Below are 20,657 nucleotides of genomic sequence, written 5' to 3'. Positions count from 1 at the left end.
CAGGGCGGGGGGGAGGAGGGAGGAGGAGTTTTGGTCTTCCTTTTGTTTTGCCTTATCACAGGGTGTTTGGGGAAACAGGTAAATGGGACCATGACTCTTTTTGTCCTTTCCCCTCCAGATGAACACAATGGAGGATGAGCTCCCAGGACAAGAGGAACAGTATCTGGATTACCTGGCACCTTTTCTTATTCAAATTGGCCACAGAGAGAAAATGACCAAGGGGCAGGCCCTGTGTGTCAGAGATGACTGCATGACAGATTTTAAGCATCGTGTCATTGATAAAGCTAACATCATCCAGGCTCGCTTTGAAAAGGTATTCCCAGCCTTGCTCTAGGATGTGTTGTTACTGGAGTCTCTTCTGTACTGGCAGGGGGGTAACACACATCTCATTGTGACAGCAGGCAAGAAACAAACCTCCTTTAAGAGAGCCATAAATGTGCCTGTATTTTTTTTTTTTTTGTCGTTAGTATGTGAGATCAAAGAACAAAATAGCTCCAGGGTGAAATTTAGTCCCTGTCTCAGAGCTGATTTGGTTCTCCAGTGCTTCTTGACTCTAGTGAGGCAACACATTCAGGTTTTGCTGCCTCTCACTGTTCCACATGTTTTGATTCCACTTGTTTGCTTGTTCTGTGAGACCTCATCTCAAACTTACTGCCTCCCATGAAAATAAATCAGCTCCGATTTGTGGTTCCCTTCATCTCAGCTCCCTGAACTTTTAGTTGCACTTTTGTGTGCCTTTGCTCCTCGCTCTCCTCTCTATTACTCTGACTTCTGGTTGCTTGCTCCCCCAACAGGCGGTGGAAGAGCTGCAGAAGAAGGACCAGTGGTTTCAGGAGAACCAGAATAAACTCAGCCCAGAGGAGGAGGACGACTTCCTCACCCGTTACTCTGAAACCACATTCCATATCCACATTCTAGCGCTGAGGCTCAACAGGTATTGGGAATGACTGCCTAAGTACAGTGCCCAGGGGAGGCCTACAAGTCAGTCCCCCAGGAACTCAGCACTGAAGCTATTCTGTAAAATATTCTACTCTATGCCCTGCTACAGCTTTCCTCTGATCTCCCCCTTCTTGTTCTAGGGAAAAGCAGACGGCACCACAGAAATACCTTGCTCTTGAAGAGAAGCTGTGCAAGGATCCTCGCCTAGCTGAGCACCTTGGTCATGCCTGATTTCTTTGTTCCTTCACACCAGACGCGGGAAATCAGTTGCTGAAGCCTGTTAGAAGCAGCCTGAAAAAGATGTGGAAACGTTTTCCTACTTGCCTGCAGTAAATCTTTCATTATCATCAGATTCACGGAGCTTTGAATGAACTTGTAGCATTCCAGTCTTTTTCTTTTCCCTCTTTTAAGGCCTATCTACAATTACATCAATTGTTTTCTCATGCCTTTCCATCACGTTAGAGACTGAAGTCTGAATGAGACCTTAGCTTTAAGGTCTGCTTCAGAAGTTGCTACAAATTACACATGCTGTATTGCAGGGCTTTTCTTCCCCAAACCTGCTCCCTAGCTGGTGACATCAGGAGCAGGATTATTTGGGAATACTGGTTCTTTTCCAACATAACAATATTCTAACAAATTTATAATTTGTTTTTATAAGTAGCACAAGCAAAGATTTTGAACTCGTGAGTTCACAACAAATATAAAAATTCTTTGACCTCATTTAGAGCTATCTATTAACTACAAAACCCAGCAAAGACTAGTACTCAAACTGACAAACTTTGGATTTTAACATCTTTATTTTTCTCTTTGAATGTCTCCACTCACCATTCACAAATATTGGCAGATAGGGTAAAAAGTCAAGAGGAATCAAAAAAGTATTCCAAATCCAAGAAATTTTAGGTAATCAAGTATTTGGGTTAATAATCATTCCCTGATATCCACAAATGGAAGTCACTATGTGTGTGCCATATATTGGTATTTATGTAAGTCCCTGAACCTGCTAGGAAACAATTTCTGATGTCACCTATAGTACATTAGGAACTGTGGACACCTATAGTGGTTCTACCTATAGTTCCCAACAGCTACAGTCTTCAAGGAACAACCTCTTATGATCACCTTCAGCAAACACTATACTGATTGCAGCTGGAGGCAGGCAGAAACTTAATCTGCTGTGATACAGCAGAATAAGGGACATTACACCTGAAATACAACATGAACCAGAGCACATTAAACTGTTTGTTTTATGGTAGCTGTCCATTTTAAGTGTGATACACTAAAGGGCTTTTACAGAGAAGCACCCCCACCCGGCTGCCTATTTTATTGCAACAGAGTCATTTTCTCTTGCATTGTTTTTTTAACATTTTAAGACATGAACACAGTGTTAAAACCAAAAGCCACCACTAGCTCATTATGCCTAATCTGAATATCCTAGGTCATTAAAATATACCAAATTACCCATATAGAGAGCCTAAATTAATATTTAGGTGTCGCTTGAAGGATACACTCAATTTTGGGCTCAGAAAGGGAGAGCAGAGAATTCAGCATCTCCCATGGGAGACAGTTGCAGTGTTTGACACCCACCACAGCAAATCCCCAGGCCTCCCAGCTTCCAGTTTGGGAGCTCTGAGATGTTTCACGCCAGTACATTGTGTTCCAAGCCATTCAACAATAGCAGTAGCCTGTTTCACACCAAGACACTGTTTCTGACAGCTCTGCATCCCTCTATCAATGCTTGGCTAACATGGTGACCTAGCACAGATAGAAACAGGCCAGAGAAAGCCCAGAACAGCTCACTCTGAGATAGAGGTATTCCAATAAGAACACACTACTAAAAAGGAACATCAGGAATTTCAGGAACTAGCCAAAACCATTTCCAAATCACAAGGACTGTGAACTGCTGAAGGACTGAGGGACCTCAGGGAACTGGGGAGAAAGGAAACCCTAAGGTCTCTAAACGGAAATAAAGAAAAAAAAGGAGCAAGCAAGCCTGTGGTTATGAACTCATCAGTGTTAGTTCAATACCAGAGAAGACACCAGAACAAATTTTAAAATCCTTTTACAGGCACTAGGGACATAGCAGCTGCCAAAAAATCAGCTAATACATATTATCAAGGACTAGCATTAAACTAATTTGATTTCCTCTTTTGATGGAGTAATTGGCTTCAGAGACAGGGAGGAAAGAGTAGAAGCTGTGTGACTCCATCTCAGCCAGTCTGTGAGAGCGCCTAGCAAGGCTCTGCCGGGAGAAAAAACGACCCAAGACCCCGGTGGGCCTGACTCGCCGGTGGTAGCAAGAGTAAGAGGAGCTGGTGCCAGCGTTGCCTGGCAAAAAGACACAGAAAAGGGAAACCCCGGGAGCCCCGCTCCCGCCAGGGGTGCGCCCGTGACACCCGGCGAGCGAATCGCCTCCTGGAGACACACCGGCCACAGCCCAGGGGCACAACCGCCTCGCCCGCCGGCGGGCCCTGAGGTAAAAGGCAAGAGAAGAACCTCTCGGCCGCCCCTACGGAAGCTCCAGGCTAACGGGCCGCTGCAGCCTCCTCGCCGGCTGAGAAGCAGCAGCGCCCAGCTCCGCTCCCCAACACCACCCCTGAGGGCAGCCCAGCTCCGCCCCGCCGCAAAATGGCGGCCCCGCAGCTCTGACGCGCCGCCCTCCTTATTGGCTGTGCTTGAAAGGCTCAGCCAAGAAGCTGCGTTACGAATGGTCGGCCGCTCTGCGATCGCTACGGCAACCGCCCCTCCCCTCAGCTTCTATTGGCCGAGCGGCGTGCGGAGAGCGGGCAACCGCCCGGCCCGGCTCGGCGCGGCGGGGCTCAGCGGCGCCGGGGATTGGCCGGGGGGCGGCGGCTCTGATTGGCGGCGGCCGGGCGGAGGCGGGGCGCGGCCGAGGTTTGTTGTGAGGGGCCGGTTGTCAGGCGGCAGCGGCGCCGGGGGGGGGGGGGGGACGACGACGACGACGACACGACGTCCGGTGCCACCGTCGGTAGAGCTGGGGCGGGCCCCACCGCCAGCCAACGGTCAAGTGTCCCTCCTCGGCAGCTCCGGGCGCTGCCCGCTGCTCCTCATCGTCCGGCGAGGCTGTGGCGGTCCGAGGAGCGCTTCCCGCCCGCACCCCGGCACCTCCCGCGGGGCTCCCCGCTGGTCCGTCGCTGCCGTGATGGTCGTCAGCGGTGAGGCCTCGCCCCGCGCTGGTGCCGGGCCGGGTGGCGGGCTGGGCTCCCCGGCCCAGCGTGACGGGGGCGTCGCCGTAACCCCGGCCGGTGTTTTTTTGTCTCCAGGGCGGCGCCGCGGGAACGCGGCTGAGGAGTAGGTCCTGAGGAAGCCCGGGTGGATGGCCCGGCGGCGGTAGGACGCGCCGGCGGAGAGGCGGCCCAGGCAGGGCCGGGCGGCGGAGCCTCGCTTGGAGGAAGAAGGCGCTTTTGCCCTGCCCGTCGGAGAGGCGCCGCGCTGAGACATGGCTGTGGCCGTCAGCACTAAGACGGCGTGGAAGCTGCGTGAGTGTCGCCGGGCTGCTCTCCCGAGGGAGGGCAGAGGAGTTTCCCAGCTGGAAGGGGGGTGGAAGAGGCGGTTTGTGGTTGGAACCAGCTAATCCCTGCCTTGGGTGTGGGTGCTCCAGCCCTCTTTCCAAGCTGCTGACTGGAATGTTTAACTCCTAGAAATCCTTTTTGAAAACATAGCAGCATAGAGGAATAGTGTAAGGCCTTGTCATTGCTATTTTCAAAGGGTCATGGCCTGTATTTTTTCTGATTCCTTGCTGTAATGCTATCCTAAATTTCTAGCTAACTCCCCATGACTCTCATGTAGTACAAGAACAACTAAGGGAGTGATGGAAACCCCCTTCAGAGCCCAGGCTGCAGCAGGGAGTTTCCTCGGTGTCAGGTTAGCCTGTTTGGGGTTGTCCTTCATTGCTGCTCACTTGTTACAGAACGTGCACTGAGCTCTTTGCTGCGGGAAGGATGAGGTGATCTTTGTTAGGGCCTGTATGTCTCATTCTCTTGAAATTGCTTTGCAAGAGACAGTAAAAATCTGCTGCTTTTCCATCCATTATTTTTCCCTCAGAAGGAGCAGTAAACAGTTGCTGACTATCCATTTCTAGCTGCTTCGCTGGTCACTGATGAGTAATTTCATAGTGGCTGTTGAGGAACGCTTAGAAGCAATGGGAAGTGATTGGTTTTTCAGAAGTGAGAGCTTTAGACCAGTGACTTGAGGTCTAGAAACTGGCTAGCAGAAATATGATATCCTTGACTCATAACATATTAAGGGAGCTGAGATAATCGACTTAGTAATTTCATATCTTTTTGAGCAGAAAGCCACTTTGCTATGTTATCTTCCCATCCCTGAAACTCCAGTTATAGGAAAAGGTGGAAGTTGATCAATCTCCATTCTCTTTGTGGGCAGAAGTTCTTGATCTTCATTTTTGCTAGGCTCTGCCCTATCTTAGCATCCTCTTTGGAGCAAGAAGCATTCAGAATGTTAGAAATCTTTCAGCAATGCTAATTAGGAGCTTAGTATTACTGAGCTGGTGGGTGATATCTGGTGATGAATACTCCATTAAAAAAAAAAAAGTTTGTGGGTTTAAGGAAATTGGCACTTCACCAAGGGAGAGGATGATGCTATCTGGCCAAGGCTGGCATCAGGTTATAACCTGGCTTTTAGGAACAGAGGGTTGAATGCTTCAGCTATTACTTTTAAACTTACAATATATTATTAAGAATGAAATCAAGAGGAGGGGAAAAGTGGAGCTGCTGACGCACTCATTCAGCAGTGATGCTCAGCGTCTCTAATCCTTTCAATTTTAACTAGTGAGTTGGTCTATTAATACTAATTGTACTGTTTGTTACCTTCAAGTCTATGTATACATACATACTTTACTTTAGCATTGTCATATGGAAGATTGGTCTTTCAACACAATAAAAGCATATTTTCAGATTTGCCCTTCTCATGTAATTTACGGTCCAGTTACCTTTGTAATTTGAAAGGTGTTTCTCCAGCTAAAGTGAAAGTTGCACAGCTTTCCTTTCAAAAAAGCACTCTGAGAGCTTGAGATCAAAGTACCTGTAATAATTATTGCAGTTGTCTAATATCCTTTTGGATTAGCGTTGTGTGTAAAATGATCAAATTGCTCCTCCCACCAAAACAATCCAAATGAAAGCTGAATTGATTGCTACCTAACCTTTTTACAAACAAGTTTCATAACTATTAGGCATGCAAATCCTGTGAACTTTCAAAGAAGAGAACTGCAAGGGGAAGAAATTGTGAAATACATCTCCTAAAAGCCCCTGTCAAAAATTTGAGTGGATTTTAAAATCCCCTGTGAAAATTAGATATCTAAGCAAAGATGCTCATTTGGCTTCTCTTTTGCCCCAAACTTGTTTCTTTGTGATGAGGCTTCCTTGCAGTTCTGTCATTGCAAAGCCCTCTCAGTGTCAGAGCTTCCCCTCAGCCCCGTTTTTTAAGTCTTTTAGTATCAAACGCATTTGTTCTTCTGTGCACTTTGGATATATATTCATCCTTCCTTTGTCACAGTTTCACACTTTGCCTTGTGAAGTTTCACCTGTGTTACATAGTGGGAACGTAGCAAAGTTTCTGCCAAAGCTCAGAGAAGGGAACTCCACCTATCCCTGCTGCTGAGTCTGACTTTTTTGCTGTGTAAGGCAACAAACTGTACTGCTGCTAATCTGCCAGTTGCTCTCAGGTTGGACAGTCTGTTGCTGCTGCTTTCTAGAACAGGATTACGGGGCCTTTCACTAGATGACTCTGGCTGCTGCATATTATTGCAGCTTCTCAGACAGCTCGGCTTACTGAGACCCACCCGGGTACCAAAGGTAAAGCAGCTTCTGTGAGCAGGTTGCCACGGTTGAGCAAATCTTTAAAAGCTACCGAGCTGCTGCTGGTGAGAGAAGATGCTTTTTGTAAGCCACATGAGTGCTGGAGTTGTGAAGCTTGTTCAGCAAATGTCTTAAGTATAGCAGGCAGAGCCAAGAAGGACTGTTTCAGGCAAGATAATAGTGTGACTTCTTATCTGAACTGTGGGCTGCTACAGCTTGTCCAGTGGAAACTGGAAAGTTTTTGTGGAAGAAGAATAATTTTTTAGTCCTTTGGGAGGGATGGCATGGAAAATTGTTATACTAGTCTATAATAACTGTTTGCTTTGTTTTGTGCAGAAGAGATCACCGCTCACAGCAGCAATGTATCCTCACTAGTCCTGGGGAAGAGTTCAGGCCGGCTGCTGGCAACTGGAGGAGATGACTGTCGGGTCAACATATGGTCAGTTAACAAGCCCCACTGCATCATGGTAAGAACAGGCCTGTTTTCAACTTTTGGGGGATGGGAATATTAACTCTGAGGTATGGAGGGTGGGGAATGAGGGAAAAGATTGAGTTGTAGCCTGTGGGACTTGTGAATAGATTTTACCAACACAAGGCTGGGTGACTGGATTCTAGCTAAAGATAGGGACAGAATTCGGTAGCTGGTGAGACCACTGCTCCAGAGAGGATTTGGGATGACTGGCTGCTTCAGCTGGGCCAGGGCTTTCTCAGATAATGAATATTGTGCCTTTTGTTACCAGGCTACAGATAATTAAATGCAGAGTTTTGTATGAGATCAGCTAGTTTTATAGTGGAAGCTACAGGGGCCAGTTTTATACCCTGGAGTTTGCCATCATAGCAGGAAACATCCCCAGCAGGATGCGTTCCCACCTGTCCCACAGTCACTAATTGTCAGCACAAAGTTTTTCAGAATAGTTTGCTAACTTGCCTGTAGGCTGGGGAAGAGTAATGCTGGGTGCAATGTGTTAGAAAGAGGAGGGTTACCCCAGTAGTGATAACTAAAGCGCACCATAAATATATTTAACAGATGACTGTCCTGCATCACTTTTGCTTTGAGTGGGTGTTGTGGAAAACCATCTTTAGCAAGTGTCCCTTGTCACTTGTTTAATTAACAACACAATAATGTTGTGTTATGGAAGGCATTTCTTCAGCCAGTGTGAACCTTGTGAGGAAGAAATCAAGAAAGTACGGTCAAAAAGGCTAAAAGGAGAATGTGTCTACTTTATTTTTCTATTAATTTACTGAGGTCAAGTATAAAGAGGTTGAAATGGGTGCAAAAGGAGTTGCTCACCTGTGGCGGTGCTGTGCTTCTTGCATAGCGTAGTTAAGCTGTATCTTTCCAGGCCCTTGGTGGTGGCATGACAGTAGTTTGAAACCAGAGTATTGCCTTCCACAAGAAGGAAGCTTGAAGGACTAAATATCTCTGTACCCTTTCTGTGGGAGCAGAGAGCTGTAGCTCTCCTGGGAACCACAGATGTTATAAGCTGGCGTTTCTGAGAGGCAGGGACTGACTGGAGCTGCTGAGGACTTGTGCCATTCTTGTATATGAAAAGAATCTTGATTTTGGGGGTTGTGCTGTATATTTTGTCCTCTGAAATTAATCTTTAGTGTTTATATTGTTAGGATTCCAGATGTTTACGTGTTGGGGAAGAGGGAGAAGAGGAACTTTTCATGTAGCATTATGACTTGGTTCAAATTTGAGCTGTTTCTCACTAAGCAGTGACAGTTGTAGTTGTTAGAGTATGTAGAGGATTTCAGTTGCATGTGAAATCCTAAGAAAGCCTCATCAGAACAGGCAGTTTTCAACTGGTGTTCCCAGCCTCTGTACATGTGTGGGAGGCACAGAGCTAGCTTAGCTATTTAAAAAGACCTGTTTGAGGATGGAGTAAAGCATAGAATATTGCTTTTAATTGACAAGCAAAAAGTCTGCAATAGTGGTATTGGTTTTCTAGAGCTAGTTTTAAATATTCTTGTGTTTTAATTAAATACTGGCCTTTTCAAAATACTTATGTAATTTGTAAGCTTTTATATGCTCAAGGATGAAAGGAACTGCATACATGTGAATTACTACCTTATGCCTCAAGTTAATACTTCAATAATAGCACCACGTTATCACTGTGACACCCATTGCTGGCAGCAACATAATGGTTCCTTGTTTATGTGAAGGTTTCGAAGTAGCCTTGCTTTTGCTCTTGCTTTGATTTTGTAACCGGTTCATGACACTTACATGACCCATTTAGAGCAAACACGGTGCCATTGCGCTTGCACAGCATAATTTTTATAACATAAGCATGTGTCAACCTTGTCTGGGCATCCACACCTAATGTTTAACTACCCATGTCTCTGTTGATGCATCCTTTAAAAATTAGTCAGTGTGCCCCAGAAAGTGGGATAATGTGGAAGATACGTGCATGGTGTTATATGCAGTGATGGTCTTTAGGGTGCTCTACCATATTGGTAGCTGATGAGGAAAAAGGATCAGTGGCACAACCAGGTGGCCCCAACTCATGGCTAAGTACTTCAGATACCAATCGAGTATGAACAATGCCATTGTGGACAGGGATGTGTCAGTAGCTGTTGATTGTGACTCTTTCTTTGCAGAGCTTGACAGGCCATACAACGCCCATTGAGAGCCTACAGATCAATACAAATGAGGAACTTATTGTTGCAGGGTCCCAGTCAGGGTCCATTCGAGTCTGGGACCTGGAAGCTGCCAAAAGTATGTTTCCATGAGTTTTCACTTCTGTTAATGCACGCTTTTTGGAATATCCTTATGTTTAATATCTATGCTGACCCAGAAGGTTCCCAACTTAAGAAGGAACAGGAGCCTGGCATTGCTTTCATCTTAATTTCCATCCCTCTTAGAGGGCTTTTATGCACTTCCTACTGAGACTGGAGAGCTGTGTATCCACACTTGAGCAGAAATTTGTACGTGTATTGTGGAGACTGATTGGAGGAACTAGTTTCTAGGTTTTGACCTGAGTGTGTTGAAATCTATATTCCAGGTCAGGTTCCATGCATGTACAGAGTAACTAGGTATATAGAATTTGTATTCAGAGTCTCAGGTTAAAATTGTCAACCTTAACAAAAGGTTCTAAAATCAGACTGGAAGTTTTAAGTATATTAGGTTCTGCATAAGTCTGGGAATCCCTTGCTTGCTGACCTCTTGTTCTTAGGTTGTAACTTTTCTTTTTTTCCTCAAGTGATTTTTCTCCTCTTCTGCTCTTGCATGGCCATATAACTAGACAAAGACCTAATTTTTAATAAATCATAAAAGCTAGGAACTCATCGAGCTCTCATCCTTTAAAGGCCAACCGTTGAGAAAAATGCAATAAATAAAGCATGACTCAAGTCCTACAACAAGTTTGCAAAGGTATGAATCACTTGAGTGCATTCCAGCAGGAATATTCAGTCATAAATGACTGAATATTTCTTACAGGTTGCTACTTGTTCATAGAAAGAATGTGTAATGAAAACAGACTTACACTGGCTGAGCTAAGGCGGCAAACAGGAGGTGGCATAAATAATAAAAAGCACTTTTGTCATTCAGTTAGAATCAGTTCAGTTATAAAATAGTTTGGCTCTGCCCGTGGAGAGTAGCTGATCTGGCTGAATTTATTAGGAGACCTATGAGCCAGTGTCTGTGCAAATGGCCACTCCAGCTCTGGCTCAAGAGCTAATTTCTGCTGGGGGAATCATCAGACTGTTCCGGATGATGGACGATGGAGAGAGATTGCCCTTGTTAGTATCTGAGCAATTTTTCTTCCTCGAAGTTGAGTTCTGCATTCGTCTCAGAAGTCTAGACTTGTGCCTGGATAGGGGTGCAGAGTCCTGGGAAAGGGTCTGTCTAATAGCTGCAAGGTGAACGATGCGGGCAATCAAATGTCCCTTTCACTTCCATGGCTAAAAATGTTCATTTGTTCCCATCCCCCTCCCCGCTTTTGCTGTCTTTGTAACAAGTGGAAAGATACACTGCCTGTGTATCAAAGTGTGGCTTTTTAGTTTTATTTTCAGAATTGAGACCTTTGGAGTTTTATTCCTAGTTTCCACACCTAAGGACAGGACTTTCATTAGGATCATTGAACATGGGCCCTCTACTGCTGTTTCTTTGCATTGCAAGGGTAAAGTCAGAAACGTTTCCATAAAATAATGTATACAGATGAATAAACAATATGTAGCATGTCTAATGTGCGTTGTATTAGCATGTGCTTAATGGTGAGGATAGTACGGCTAAACTTCTGCATGGTGTCTGGGGGAAATGAACTACTAAATATTTGCTCCCTATTCCTTCTCCCTGCTCTGCTGCTCCTTTTCCCAGTTCTTCGTACCTTACTCGGTCACAAAGCGAATATCTGCAGTCTTGATTTCCATCCTTTTGGAAGCTTTGTGGCATCTGGCTCTTTGGACACAAACATTAAGGTAAAACCCAGCTTCCCCTAGAGATTGCCCTCTTTACTTGCAGTATCTTTGTTTTGAAGAGTGCCAGAACGTGTTTTGTGCCAAGTTGTTGGTAGATGCTGTACATCATTATTTCCTTGTGTGTGGGCAGGTGTGTTTGTGAGTGCTTGTGAAATTCGTGCATGTATTTTCACAGTGGTAGCTCATGAGTGTGACAACTCTGTGGAATGTAGCTCCGAGTAAGGTGCTAGCCAACACCTGGTGTCAGCAGGTGCAGATGTCCTGATTGCTGTGGACTGCATCTGCTTCATCAGGCTGGTATTTGACTGTAGCAACTGAGCTTCTGTAGTAAGAAATACCTTATAGAAGTGATTCTCACTTGGGGAATTAGGTTAGGAAATGCCCCTGAAGCAAACGGGTTCAACAGACACTTCAGTGTTTTCATTCTGCAGTGTCTATCAGCTTGGTGACAGGGAGAGCTCTTGTTCTGATGGGACTCTTGGGGTCCTCACATACTGCTCTAAGCATATCTTTTGTTTGCTTTTCTTCCCTGTAGCTCTGGGATGTAAGAAGAAAAGGCTGTGTCTTCAGGTACAAGGTAAAATGCTTCATTAGTTTTCAGGTGAAGAGGGGAAAAAGATTTCTGTCGAGGACTTGTGAGCAAACCTTAAAGTGATTATGTACAATTAACTTCCTAGTTTTCCAGTATGAAAATAAGATCTGCACAATTTGTGAACTGGCCTGGCAAACCTCTGCAGGCCTCTGTGAACTGTATGGGAGTATGAAATGGATATCAGAGGAATTAATGTACTATAGTCTGGTTGGCTTCAGTGGGGGAGGGAGAGCATCCATGAGTGTTTCTTTATACTGTGACTGATATTACCATGCAATTCCCCACTGCACTGAGATAGTTCTATTCTTGGGGCCTTTTTCTACCCAAAGAACTTGCTGTACTTTAATTTCATTTAGAAACCAACTTAATGGCACAGCACTTCTATTTGACCACCCATGAATCTGTCATTTAAATTTGATTCTTATTGATTAAGCCAGATCTGTGTTTACCATACTTAAACTGATGCCAGAAATGTCTAGATGAGAGAGATTACATGCATTTAGTGTGGATGGGTGTAGCTCTTGAGTGTAGTGTTTAGTGTTCTGCGAGCTGTGGACTCTGAAACAGTTACTTGATTTTATTTTATTATATTGTATAGGATTGAAAGACAAAAGCCAGAATTCCCTCTAAAGGAAGAAAAAAAAAAAAGAAAATACTATTTGTTTTTCTCATTTCAGGGCCACACAGAAGCAGTTCGATGTCTCCGCTTTAGTCCTGATGGGAAATGGTTAGCCTCTGCTGCTGATGATCACACTGTAAAGGTAATTTATTGTGACACTCTCCTTATGTGCTCATGGCACGTAGGAATGCTGGGATTGTCTTTTTACCAGGTATTACTAGCACTCGCTTATAAACACCTGTAGTTCATTAGGGAGCTGGCTGAGTCCTGTGGCTTTGCAGGGACCAGTCTGTTTATGAGGATCATGTCCAGTGGCCCACAACATCCAGAAAAGAGCTGCATGTGTTGAAATGCACTTATCCAACAGACACGTTGGCACTATGCACATGAAAGTTCAAGTTTTGATGGTGGTAGAGTTGTGATACCTGAACATTGGCCTTGGTTGTCTGAGTAGATGTTACAGAATGAGTTGTCTACAGCATGTTGCTTCACCATACCAATTTCTGGCTCTGCTCAGTTAATTCAGTAGGAGTGTGTTATACACATTGCACATGATTATCAGTCTGAAAATTGCTGTCAGGACTGAGCAGAGCAAGAGAAGGAATTCAGAAAAGTATTGACTGAAGCAGTTAGTTCATTTGTTTCAGATGTGGTATGGAGGAATGTGGGTGAAGGACTGATTGTTGTTTTCAGGTTCACATGAAATAAACTAATCAGTCATTTCACTCTGGATTTTTCAGTGGAGACTAGAGCACAGGAAGAATGAATTGTGTAAGGGATTCAGAGCTTTTGGATTTTTGTTTGTTTGCTTTTGAGATCTGTGGGGACAGGTGGAACTGCTATATTTTATCCCAGTCTCTAAATATAAACCAGAAGCTTCTAGGGGACAAATTAAATGGAAAATTTAAAAGAGAATGCCAAAACAAAAAGAAGAAAAAAAAAATGCAGCCTTAAATGACTAGGGTGGTACTCCTTCCCTGGTCATTGCTTTCTTTGACAAACTTGAGTCTGTTCTTGGAGTGGGGAGAAGCTTTAGAAGGGTACAAGGAAATCCGAAGGTTATTGGAATTCTCTAACATTAAATCTTTTCAAGAGTCTCTCTGTTCTGTTCTTCTTCCAGCTATGGGATCTGGCTGCTGGGAAGATAATGTTTGAGTTTACAGGACATACCGGCCCAGTAAATGTTGTTGAATTCCATCCCAATGAATACCTTTTGGCTTCTGGCAGCTCTGACAGGTACAGAAGGGAAGGGAGAAAGAAGGGAATTGTATATGTTGGTTCCCTTTCCCAATGCCCTTCCTTTTAGGAACATGGAAAATAGGAATATCACACAACTCAAACTTGCTGTCGCAAGAGCCTGACATCTAGCCAGCAGTATGTCACATCTGTGATGCACAGAACATGGAGATCTTGCCTTCTCATCCAAAATTGATGGCACCTTCTACTACAGTAGAAAACAATGTAATAGCCTCAAGCATCTCACTAATCCAGCTGACATCGTATCTGAACAGAAAGCAGTCCTGCTCAGCTAGCAGGGTGTCCTCTTAGCTCTGTGTCAGCTCTAAATACCTATCTGTATCTAGAGTCTCTGGGCATCTATGGCTGGATTAATGGATCTTAGCTAGACTAGCCTTCTGTGTAGGTTGCACATATGTGCACAACAGCGAAAGTCATTCTAGCTATTAACATATTTCAATACTGGATCCTACAGCAGATTTCTAGAGGGATGAGCGATGATTTTTGTTCTGTTGTGTGTACAGGACTGTTCGGTTCTGGGACTTGGAGAAGTTTCAAATTGTGAGCTGTATTGAAGAGGAGGCTACTCCTATCAGGTATATTAAATTCCTACTGCAGTGTACTAGGCAGAGACTAAAGTGGGGGTAAAGGGAGTATTTCCTCTTTTCAGGAAATCCCCAGACTTTGCTGGGGAGAAGTTTGGGCTGCTGGAGATGTTGCACAAGTAAACACCAGATCGGTAGGCTCATTGTTAGAAACAGGGCTGGAGGTGTTCAGTGAAGTTAGGGACACAGCCCTGGGGTCCTTGTGGGACTGAGCAAGGTTGGGAAGCTGTGCCTAATTCTCCACCTGCCTTCCTCCCAGGTGTGTACTCTTCAACCCAGATGGCTGCTGCTTGTATAGTGGCTTCCAGGATTCGCTGCATGTGTACGGTTGGGAGCCAGAGCGCTGTTTTGATGTGGTCTTGGTGAACTGGGGAAAAGTAGCTGACTTATCTATCTGCAACAACCAGCTGGTAAGCCACTGCTCTTGAGGACTGGGGGAGGCAGCTGCAAAACATGAGATAAAATCCTTCTGCCTCCTTGCAGGCTTTCTGATCTTTAAGCTTATGTCCAACTATAAGTGGCCAGGGCTTGCGATGTGCCCAGCACTTAGACAGAGCTTATGTGCTTTTGCTTTCAGCAGCCTTGTGCTCCACTTCATCTCTCTTTGGCTTCTGGAGCAAAGAACTGCGGCTTGGTTTGACCAGTATTTAGAAACTATACTTGGCAAAAGTTTTATCATAGCCTTTCATAAAACATTGGCAGCTTCAAATTGAAAAAAACAAAGCACTGAACTGAGAAATTATCAAGCACAGTTGCTCAGGGTCATTCCATCATGCCTGTTCTCAAAAAGGCTGGCATGCACCCTGCTCCCTGATGAGCTACCTTGATCTTTTGCTTCTGCAGATAGGAGTTTCCTTTGCGCAAAGCACAGTCTCTTCCTTCGTTGTGGATCTCAGCAGAGTCACAAAGTCGGGTTCCATTCCTCATGGGCTGATAAGGGATGACGAGCCTCTTGTGCTGCCTACTGCCATGGGGTCCTCCCTTCGCCGTATCTATGACAGGCCCTCAACTAGCTGCAGCAAGCCACAAAGGTAAGGGAATCTGCTGGCTTGTTGAATTTCAAGATTTTAAGGAAATGTACAAGGAGTTTAGTGCTCTCGCTCTCTCTGACAGAGTCCATATGACTTGCCCTTGACAGCATCTCTTTTTCCACAGCAGGGTGAAGCTCAACTCAGAGAGTGAGAGGCGCAGTCCCAGCAGTGAAGATGACCGGGATGAGAAGGAATCAAAGGCTGAGATCCAGAACCCGGAGGATTACAAAGAGATCTTCCAGCCCAAGAATGCTATCTGTCAGTACCAGGGTTTATTGTGCTTTTGAGTGTTGTTTGGATTAGAGCTGTAGGCGCTAAACTGGTTCCGTAGAGGTGAGCTTTGGCTTACTATAATAGAGGCTTTGCCCATGACTGGGAGAGTTTAGAAAACTTATTTAATATTCTGTGCTTGGACTCTGAACCACAGATCATGTTGGTAAACTGCTGGAAGGTGGCACCTTTACTAGGGTGCAGTGATGTCTGGTCAAAGCCTGGCTCAAAATCCAGATCTCCACTGTAAGCATGTTGCCTTCCTGTCCTGATTAGAAAGGACTACTGTTATTAACTTAGAATTTTGATATGTATAAAATCAGCAGCCTCCATTAAAGAACGAAAGGCAAGATGTTTTTTTAAAGTAGAGATTGTTGTTTAGGAGGCATAGTGCAATGCCTGTATCTTATTTATGTACGTGAGAAAAATGAGATACCCTAAGGAATTAATGGTCATTATTTTGATTTACTTATATAAATCAATTTAGTGGGAGGTGAGTTTTTTTCTAATATAATTTGTTGTGACAGTGCCTTTTCTTGTGCTTCACACCTCTACAGCAGCAGTGAACTACACAGGTCAGTTTTGTCCCTCACATCCATGAAGGCTGAAAGTCTTTGGCTAAACTCAACAATAGCATCAAGGTCTGAAGGAGATAACTCTACTTGCTGTATTACTGATTGCCCTAATCTGTGGAGTTGTTGGAGATCTCCCAGCTCTAATGTTGACCTATCACTAATCTGTAGCCTTGGATGCTCCTTCATTTATTTATTTTTTTCTCTCTTTCTGTAGGTCGAACTCCTCCTCAAAACAATGAGCCCTTTCCAGCCCCTCCTGAGGATGGTATGAAAATGACTCTTGGTGGGAATGGGGTTAATGGCCCTCAAAAGAGGGAGAGCTGCATGTGTGCAGAAATGACTACTTGTAGACTAGCTGTACAGGACCTTTGCTCACAGCGTCTCTTGAAATGAATAATCAGTTTCTGCTTTCCCACTTCTTTCTATCTTGGTAGAGCCCATAACTGCAAAGGAAGCAGTGGAGTCCAGCCAAGCTGCAGATGTCCAGACCCCATTGCCAAAGCAAGAACTTGTACGTACTGTATGATCTGTTAATAGCTGTTCACATTCCCGCTGTGAAAGATATGGGAGTGCTGGAGACTTTATGATTTCTAATCAAGCTGATTTCTTTACTGAAGAGCAGTAAAAGTGCAGCTCCAGTCTTTGTCCTGCCATGTGTCTTGCCTGAGCAGTAGAATCGAAGGCCAAGCCTCCAACAGGTGATGGCTCTATTGCTTTTGTTTGTTTCTTGCACTTGCAGTGGTGTTTCTCCTTGCATCTCAAAATTGGGGCACTCTGAAGAGAACCAAGTGCCAGATTTCTGCAAGTGCTTGAACTGAGGCTATTTTGTAGCCAAAATCACAAGCAGCCGATGGGCCAGGATACATTATACTGGCTTCTTTAGAATTCTTCTCTTCTCCTTCAGGCTGGCCGTGGCCCGCTTGCCGTAATTTTAGATGCTGATAACAACAGCACTTGGCACTTCTGCTGGGGCATCTCCATGTTCTTCGCAAACCTTACTTGCATCTTGGTGTTTACCTGAGAGATACTTTATTGTCTCTTAAACTATGCTAGCAAACTGTAGACTGCTTCTGCATTAAGACCCTGCTGTGAGAGGAAAGTGGGTCAGGAAAAAAGGACATCAGACTACGGCCAGATTGTTGCTGCTAGAGCTTTTATCCCAATTTCTCCTGCAGCCTGATCCGGTTCAGAGGCCACCTGTTGCCTCCTCAACTCCTTTGACCAGAACAGAGCCGTCGGTGATTCCTGCAGCCAGGAATGAGCCCATTGGCCTGAAGGCCTCTGACTTTCTACCAGTAAGTGTCTCTGGACAAAAGTTTTCAGCCAGTGTCTGTGTTGGGTGGCATCAGAAAGGGGGTTCTCTGAGGTGCAGAAGAGTGTCTTAGGTGCTTTCTGCAGCCTGCAGTCCTCAGTACTGAATGAGAACATGTTGCCTCCTCCTTTTCCTCTGCTCACTTGGTGCTTCTCCTGCCTCCCAACTGCTTTGACTTGCAGTTCCTGTGGAATTAGCACCTTGGGGTTGCTGGACCCAGTCCCCATTGCAATTGACAGCAGGCTGATGCGAACACAGCAACGTTGATCCATGCTCACAAAGAATGTGTTATGAAAGCAGAGAGCAGGGGATGAGACAAAGGCACTGAACAATTCCACATGCTAGACAGTGATTAATTTAGAAAATTGGTGTCTTCCATTACACATACATAATTATTTCAAGAGTCTTTCCCTCTTGTGTCTTGGAGGCCTCTTGGCCTCGCTCAGGAAGGTATTCCCTGTCCCAAAAAGGGAGAAGGACCAGAGCATACTCATGATCCCAAACTCTAAATATGAGCAGAAGAGAGATTCCAGCATGGTGTGGGTGGGAATCAAATTGAGAGTCTAATAAATTGTGGAAGATTTATGCCTTGTAATAAAATTTGTTGATTTGAGATGAACGTTTCACGTAAAAAAACCAGGGTTTGCATGGAAACATTTCTTCATCAAAACATACTGGTTTTGAAAGCTTACTTTTTAATTAACTTTTTTCAATTTTGAGAGTTTTTCCAAAGCTTCAAATGTGTTTGTGGTTGATGCAGTAGAAGAGGCTGAGATGCGAACAAATTGAGCATTTCCATTTCAAAATGTTTATAAAACAATCTGCAAGGAAGTCAGTATTTCCTGTCCCTCTGTACACCAAAATTGGCTCTCACCTAGGCCAGAAATTAGCTGTCACCTAAAACTCCTGCCCTTCTGTGCTATCCTGCTCTGTTACCACTCCTCCATTGGTGTCTGTACTTTCAGGCTGTGAAAAACCAAAGCCAGACTGAGCTTGTGGATGAGGAAGCCATGTCGCAGATCAGGAAAGGCCATGAGACCATGTGTGTTGTACTCGCCAGCCGCCACAAGAATCTGGACACTGTGCGGGCTGTGTGGAGCACCGGTGACATCAAGGCAAGGATGTGGAGATACCTGAGGCTCATGCGGGGAGCAGCTGAGCAGCTCTTTTGCCTTGTCTGGGGCCAATTCTGCCTCTTACATAAAATGCAGGGTCTCACAGCTTTTGTGAGGGGTGGCACCCCTTTCCCAGGGGTGCACCGCAGAGTGCTGCTGTGTCCCACCTGCTCTTGAACCGTCACAAAGAAACATGGAGAAAACTTTCTCATGCGAGAGTTATCTTCTCTTCCCTAGCCAACTCCACATTTCCTCTACCTTGTTTTTGAAAAGCGGCACTTGATATTAATTGCTTTAGTCTAGCCAGTTTGAGCTTTGCAAGAGACGACTTCTTCTTCCCCTTCTTTCTCAGAACTCTGTGGACTCTGCAGTGGCGATCAATGATCTGTCTGTTGTTGTGGACCTCTTGAATATTGTCAACCAAAAAGCGTGAGTCCTGGGTGGGGGCAGCCCCTGGGATACTTGAGAGCCATCTGGCTGGGCGTCAGGAGTGCTGCATTATACCTGCCTCGTGTCCAGTGGGCCATGGCAGTGTGAAATACATGTGCTTGTAGTCAGATCTTCAAAGTCTGCAGTGCCAGTAACTGCTGGAGTTGTATGGGGCCTTTTCTGTAGGCAAGTGATGTCTCGCAAGGAAAATCAAGGTCTTAGGGCTTCATAAAGCGATTCTGCTGAGTCAATAAAATATGTCAGAACCTGCCACTTTCTATCACAAGGGGAAGTCGGTGAGCTTGCTCAGTAAACTTGAGTGTTGCTGCCTGGGCTTTTTTGCTAGGAAGCATTACTTGTGTCGACTCAGCCTTGTAAAGCTTCAGTCTCCAGTCTCAGAATATGTCCTTTTCAGGTCTCTCTGGAAGCTGGATTTGTGTACTATAGTCCTGCCGCAGATAGAGAAACTACTCCAAAGTAAATATGAAAGGTGAGGCCCCAAGAACATGGTGTGCTTGGGGGGCAAGGGGTGGATATTCATAGGAGAGCTCCACTGGATATTTTGCAGCTTAAAGAAAATCCTGAAAAATCACAGCAGATACAGTATAATGCTGATACGATGCCTGGAAAAGAGCGATGGAGTTGCCAAGTGTGTGTGGGAAATAATATGGAAAGTATGCATGGGCAAGAAGAGCAGGATACTGAGATTTGGCGTAGGTGTGTTGGATTGAAGGCAGATCTGGCAGCCAGGAGGGGTCAAATCAATGTAGAACAAGTGGACTCTGTGGACTGGTGGGAATGAAACTGTCCACTTGGGACAAGGGGAATGAATTCCCGCAACAACCTTGGGGTCACTTGGAAGATTTCTTTGAACCTCATCATTGGGTGGCAAAAAAATGCAGCCCCTCTCTTAAGATGGAGTTTCTGCCTTTCCTTCATACCAGAAGAGAGGGTCTGGCCAACTTGGGCTCTTGAGCAGAAAGGTCCCACTTAGCAGGGTATATGCCAGGACCTTTTGAAAGGGCTCACTTTGTCAGTCTTGACTCAAACCAAGGCTGTGTTGGTACTTGGCTGTTGTTCTTCTTACCAGATTACAGGTGGTGGATGGGGTGTCATTTGAGTAGATTATCCCCAGTGACTGGATGTGAGTGAGGGCTTTATGCTGGGAGGAAAGGAATGAAATCCAAGTGGGACCTGATTCTGTTTGTCTTTCAGTTATGTGCAGACTGGCTGCACCTCCCTGAAACTCATTCTCCAGAGGTTCCTGCCACTGATCACAGACATCCTCGCTGCACCACCTTCTGTCGGAGTGGACATCACCAGAGAGGAACGGTGAGGCACTTACCTCCACTTGCTTCATTTTTGAACCCATCTTTCTCTTGGGTGAGCTCTGCTCCTTGCCATCGAGGCTTTGATACTAGACTGGGCTTGCCTTCCCTTTTGTCTGCAAACACCAAACCTGCTCAGAGAAAAAGACGAAGGACTTCTTTTCCCCTCTGTCACTGTGTATTGAGTCATACCTAAACAAAGTGTGAGTATGTCAGGAGTAAAACTACCCTGTGGCTTCACCCTCTATCTCACAAGACACATGAGTTGTCAGCTGGGCCCTGGATAGCTCTGCTCTGAGAATTGGCCCTCCAAAAACCAGCACCTTCTTCCTCCCTGGACTTTACTGCCAAAGGGGAAA

At 45.2% G+C, this 20,657-nt stretch overlaps 2 protein-coding genes and 1 long non-coding RNA gene across 11 annotated transcripts in view; 2 read left to right on the top strand and 1 right to left on the bottom strand.

Moving 5' to 3' along the window:
• DRC7 (dynein regulatory complex subunit 7) overlaps positions 1 to 1,780 on the top strand; it is a 14,838-nt gene extending 13,058 nt beyond the window's left edge. For all 4 annotated transcript variants that reach the window (XM_072873612.1, XM_072873611.1, XM_072873614.1 and 1 more), the window contains 3 exons: positions 119 to 313; positions 795 to 934; positions 1,080 to 1,780. In XM_072873612.1, coding sequence (XP_072729713.1) covers positions 119 to 313; positions 795 to 934; positions 1,080 to 1,170 — 426 coding nt within the window. In that variant the 3' untranslated portion in view covers positions 1,171 to 1,780. The remainder of the gene's footprint in view (positions 1 to 118; positions 314 to 794; positions 935 to 1,079) is intronic.
• LOC140657092 (uncharacterized) overlaps positions 1 to 3,888 on the bottom strand; it is a 4,912-nt gene extending 1,024 nt beyond the window's left edge. The window contains exons 1-2 of the long non-coding RNA XR_012044213.1: positions 1,765 to 3,888; positions 1,108 to 1,230 (exon numbers count right to left, since the gene is read on the bottom strand). This is a non-coding gene — a long non-coding RNA (uncharacterized lncRNA). The remainder of the gene's footprint in view (positions 1 to 1,107; positions 1,231 to 1,764) is intronic.
• Positions 3,844 to 20,657, top strand: part of KATNB1 (katanin regulatory subunit B1) — a 19,635-nt gene continuing 2,821 nt past the window's right edge. Inside the window, exons 1-20 of one of the 6 annotated variants that reach the window (XM_072873616.1) lie at positions 3,844 to 3,956; positions 4,218 to 4,433; positions 7,104 to 7,234; positions 9,369 to 9,486; positions 11,086 to 11,186; positions 11,722 to 11,763; positions 12,456 to 12,539; positions 13,518 to 13,633; positions 14,158 to 14,229; positions 14,498 to 14,648; positions 15,082 to 15,269; positions 15,394 to 15,527; positions 16,097 to 16,114; positions 16,329 to 16,379; positions 16,549 to 16,625; positions 17,290 to 17,409; positions 18,392 to 18,541; positions 18,894 to 18,970; positions 19,386 to 19,460; positions 20,186 to 20,302. In XM_072873616.1, the coding sequence (XP_072729717.1) occupies positions 4,394 to 4,433; positions 7,104 to 7,234; positions 9,369 to 9,486; positions 11,086 to 11,186; positions 11,722 to 11,763; positions 12,456 to 12,539; positions 13,518 to 13,633; positions 14,158 to 14,229; positions 14,498 to 14,648; positions 15,082 to 15,269; positions 15,394 to 15,527; positions 16,097 to 16,114; positions 16,329 to 16,379; positions 16,549 to 16,625; positions 17,290 to 17,409; positions 18,392 to 18,541; positions 18,894 to 18,970; positions 19,386 to 19,460; positions 20,186 to 20,302 (1,862 nt within the window). In that variant the 5' untranslated portion in view covers positions 3,844 to 3,956; positions 4,218 to 4,393. Of the gene's footprint in view, positions 4,110 to 4,217; positions 4,434 to 7,103; positions 7,235 to 9,368; positions 9,487 to 10,094; positions 10,141 to 11,085; positions 11,187 to 11,721; positions 11,764 to 12,455; positions 12,540 to 13,517; positions 13,634 to 14,157; positions 14,230 to 14,497; positions 14,649 to 15,081; positions 15,270 to 15,393; positions 15,528 to 16,096; positions 16,115 to 16,328; positions 16,380 to 16,548; positions 16,626 to 17,289; positions 17,410 to 18,391; positions 18,542 to 18,893; positions 18,971 to 19,385; positions 19,461 to 20,185; positions 20,303 to 20,657 lie in introns of those variants that run through there. The other 5 variants (XM_072873617.1, XM_072873615.1, XM_072873619.1 and 2 more) reach the window with 5 other exon arrangements.

This window comes from Ciconia boyciana, chromosome 9 (assembly GCF_034638445.1).
Source record: "Ciconia boyciana chromosome 9, ASM3463844v1, whole genome shotgun sequence".
NCBI lineage: Eukaryota > Metazoa > Chordata > Aves > Ciconiiformes > Ciconiidae > Ciconia > Ciconia boyciana.
Note: the sequence above shows the minus strand (reverse complement) of the source record. Positions and strands in the feature narration are given on the sequence as shown.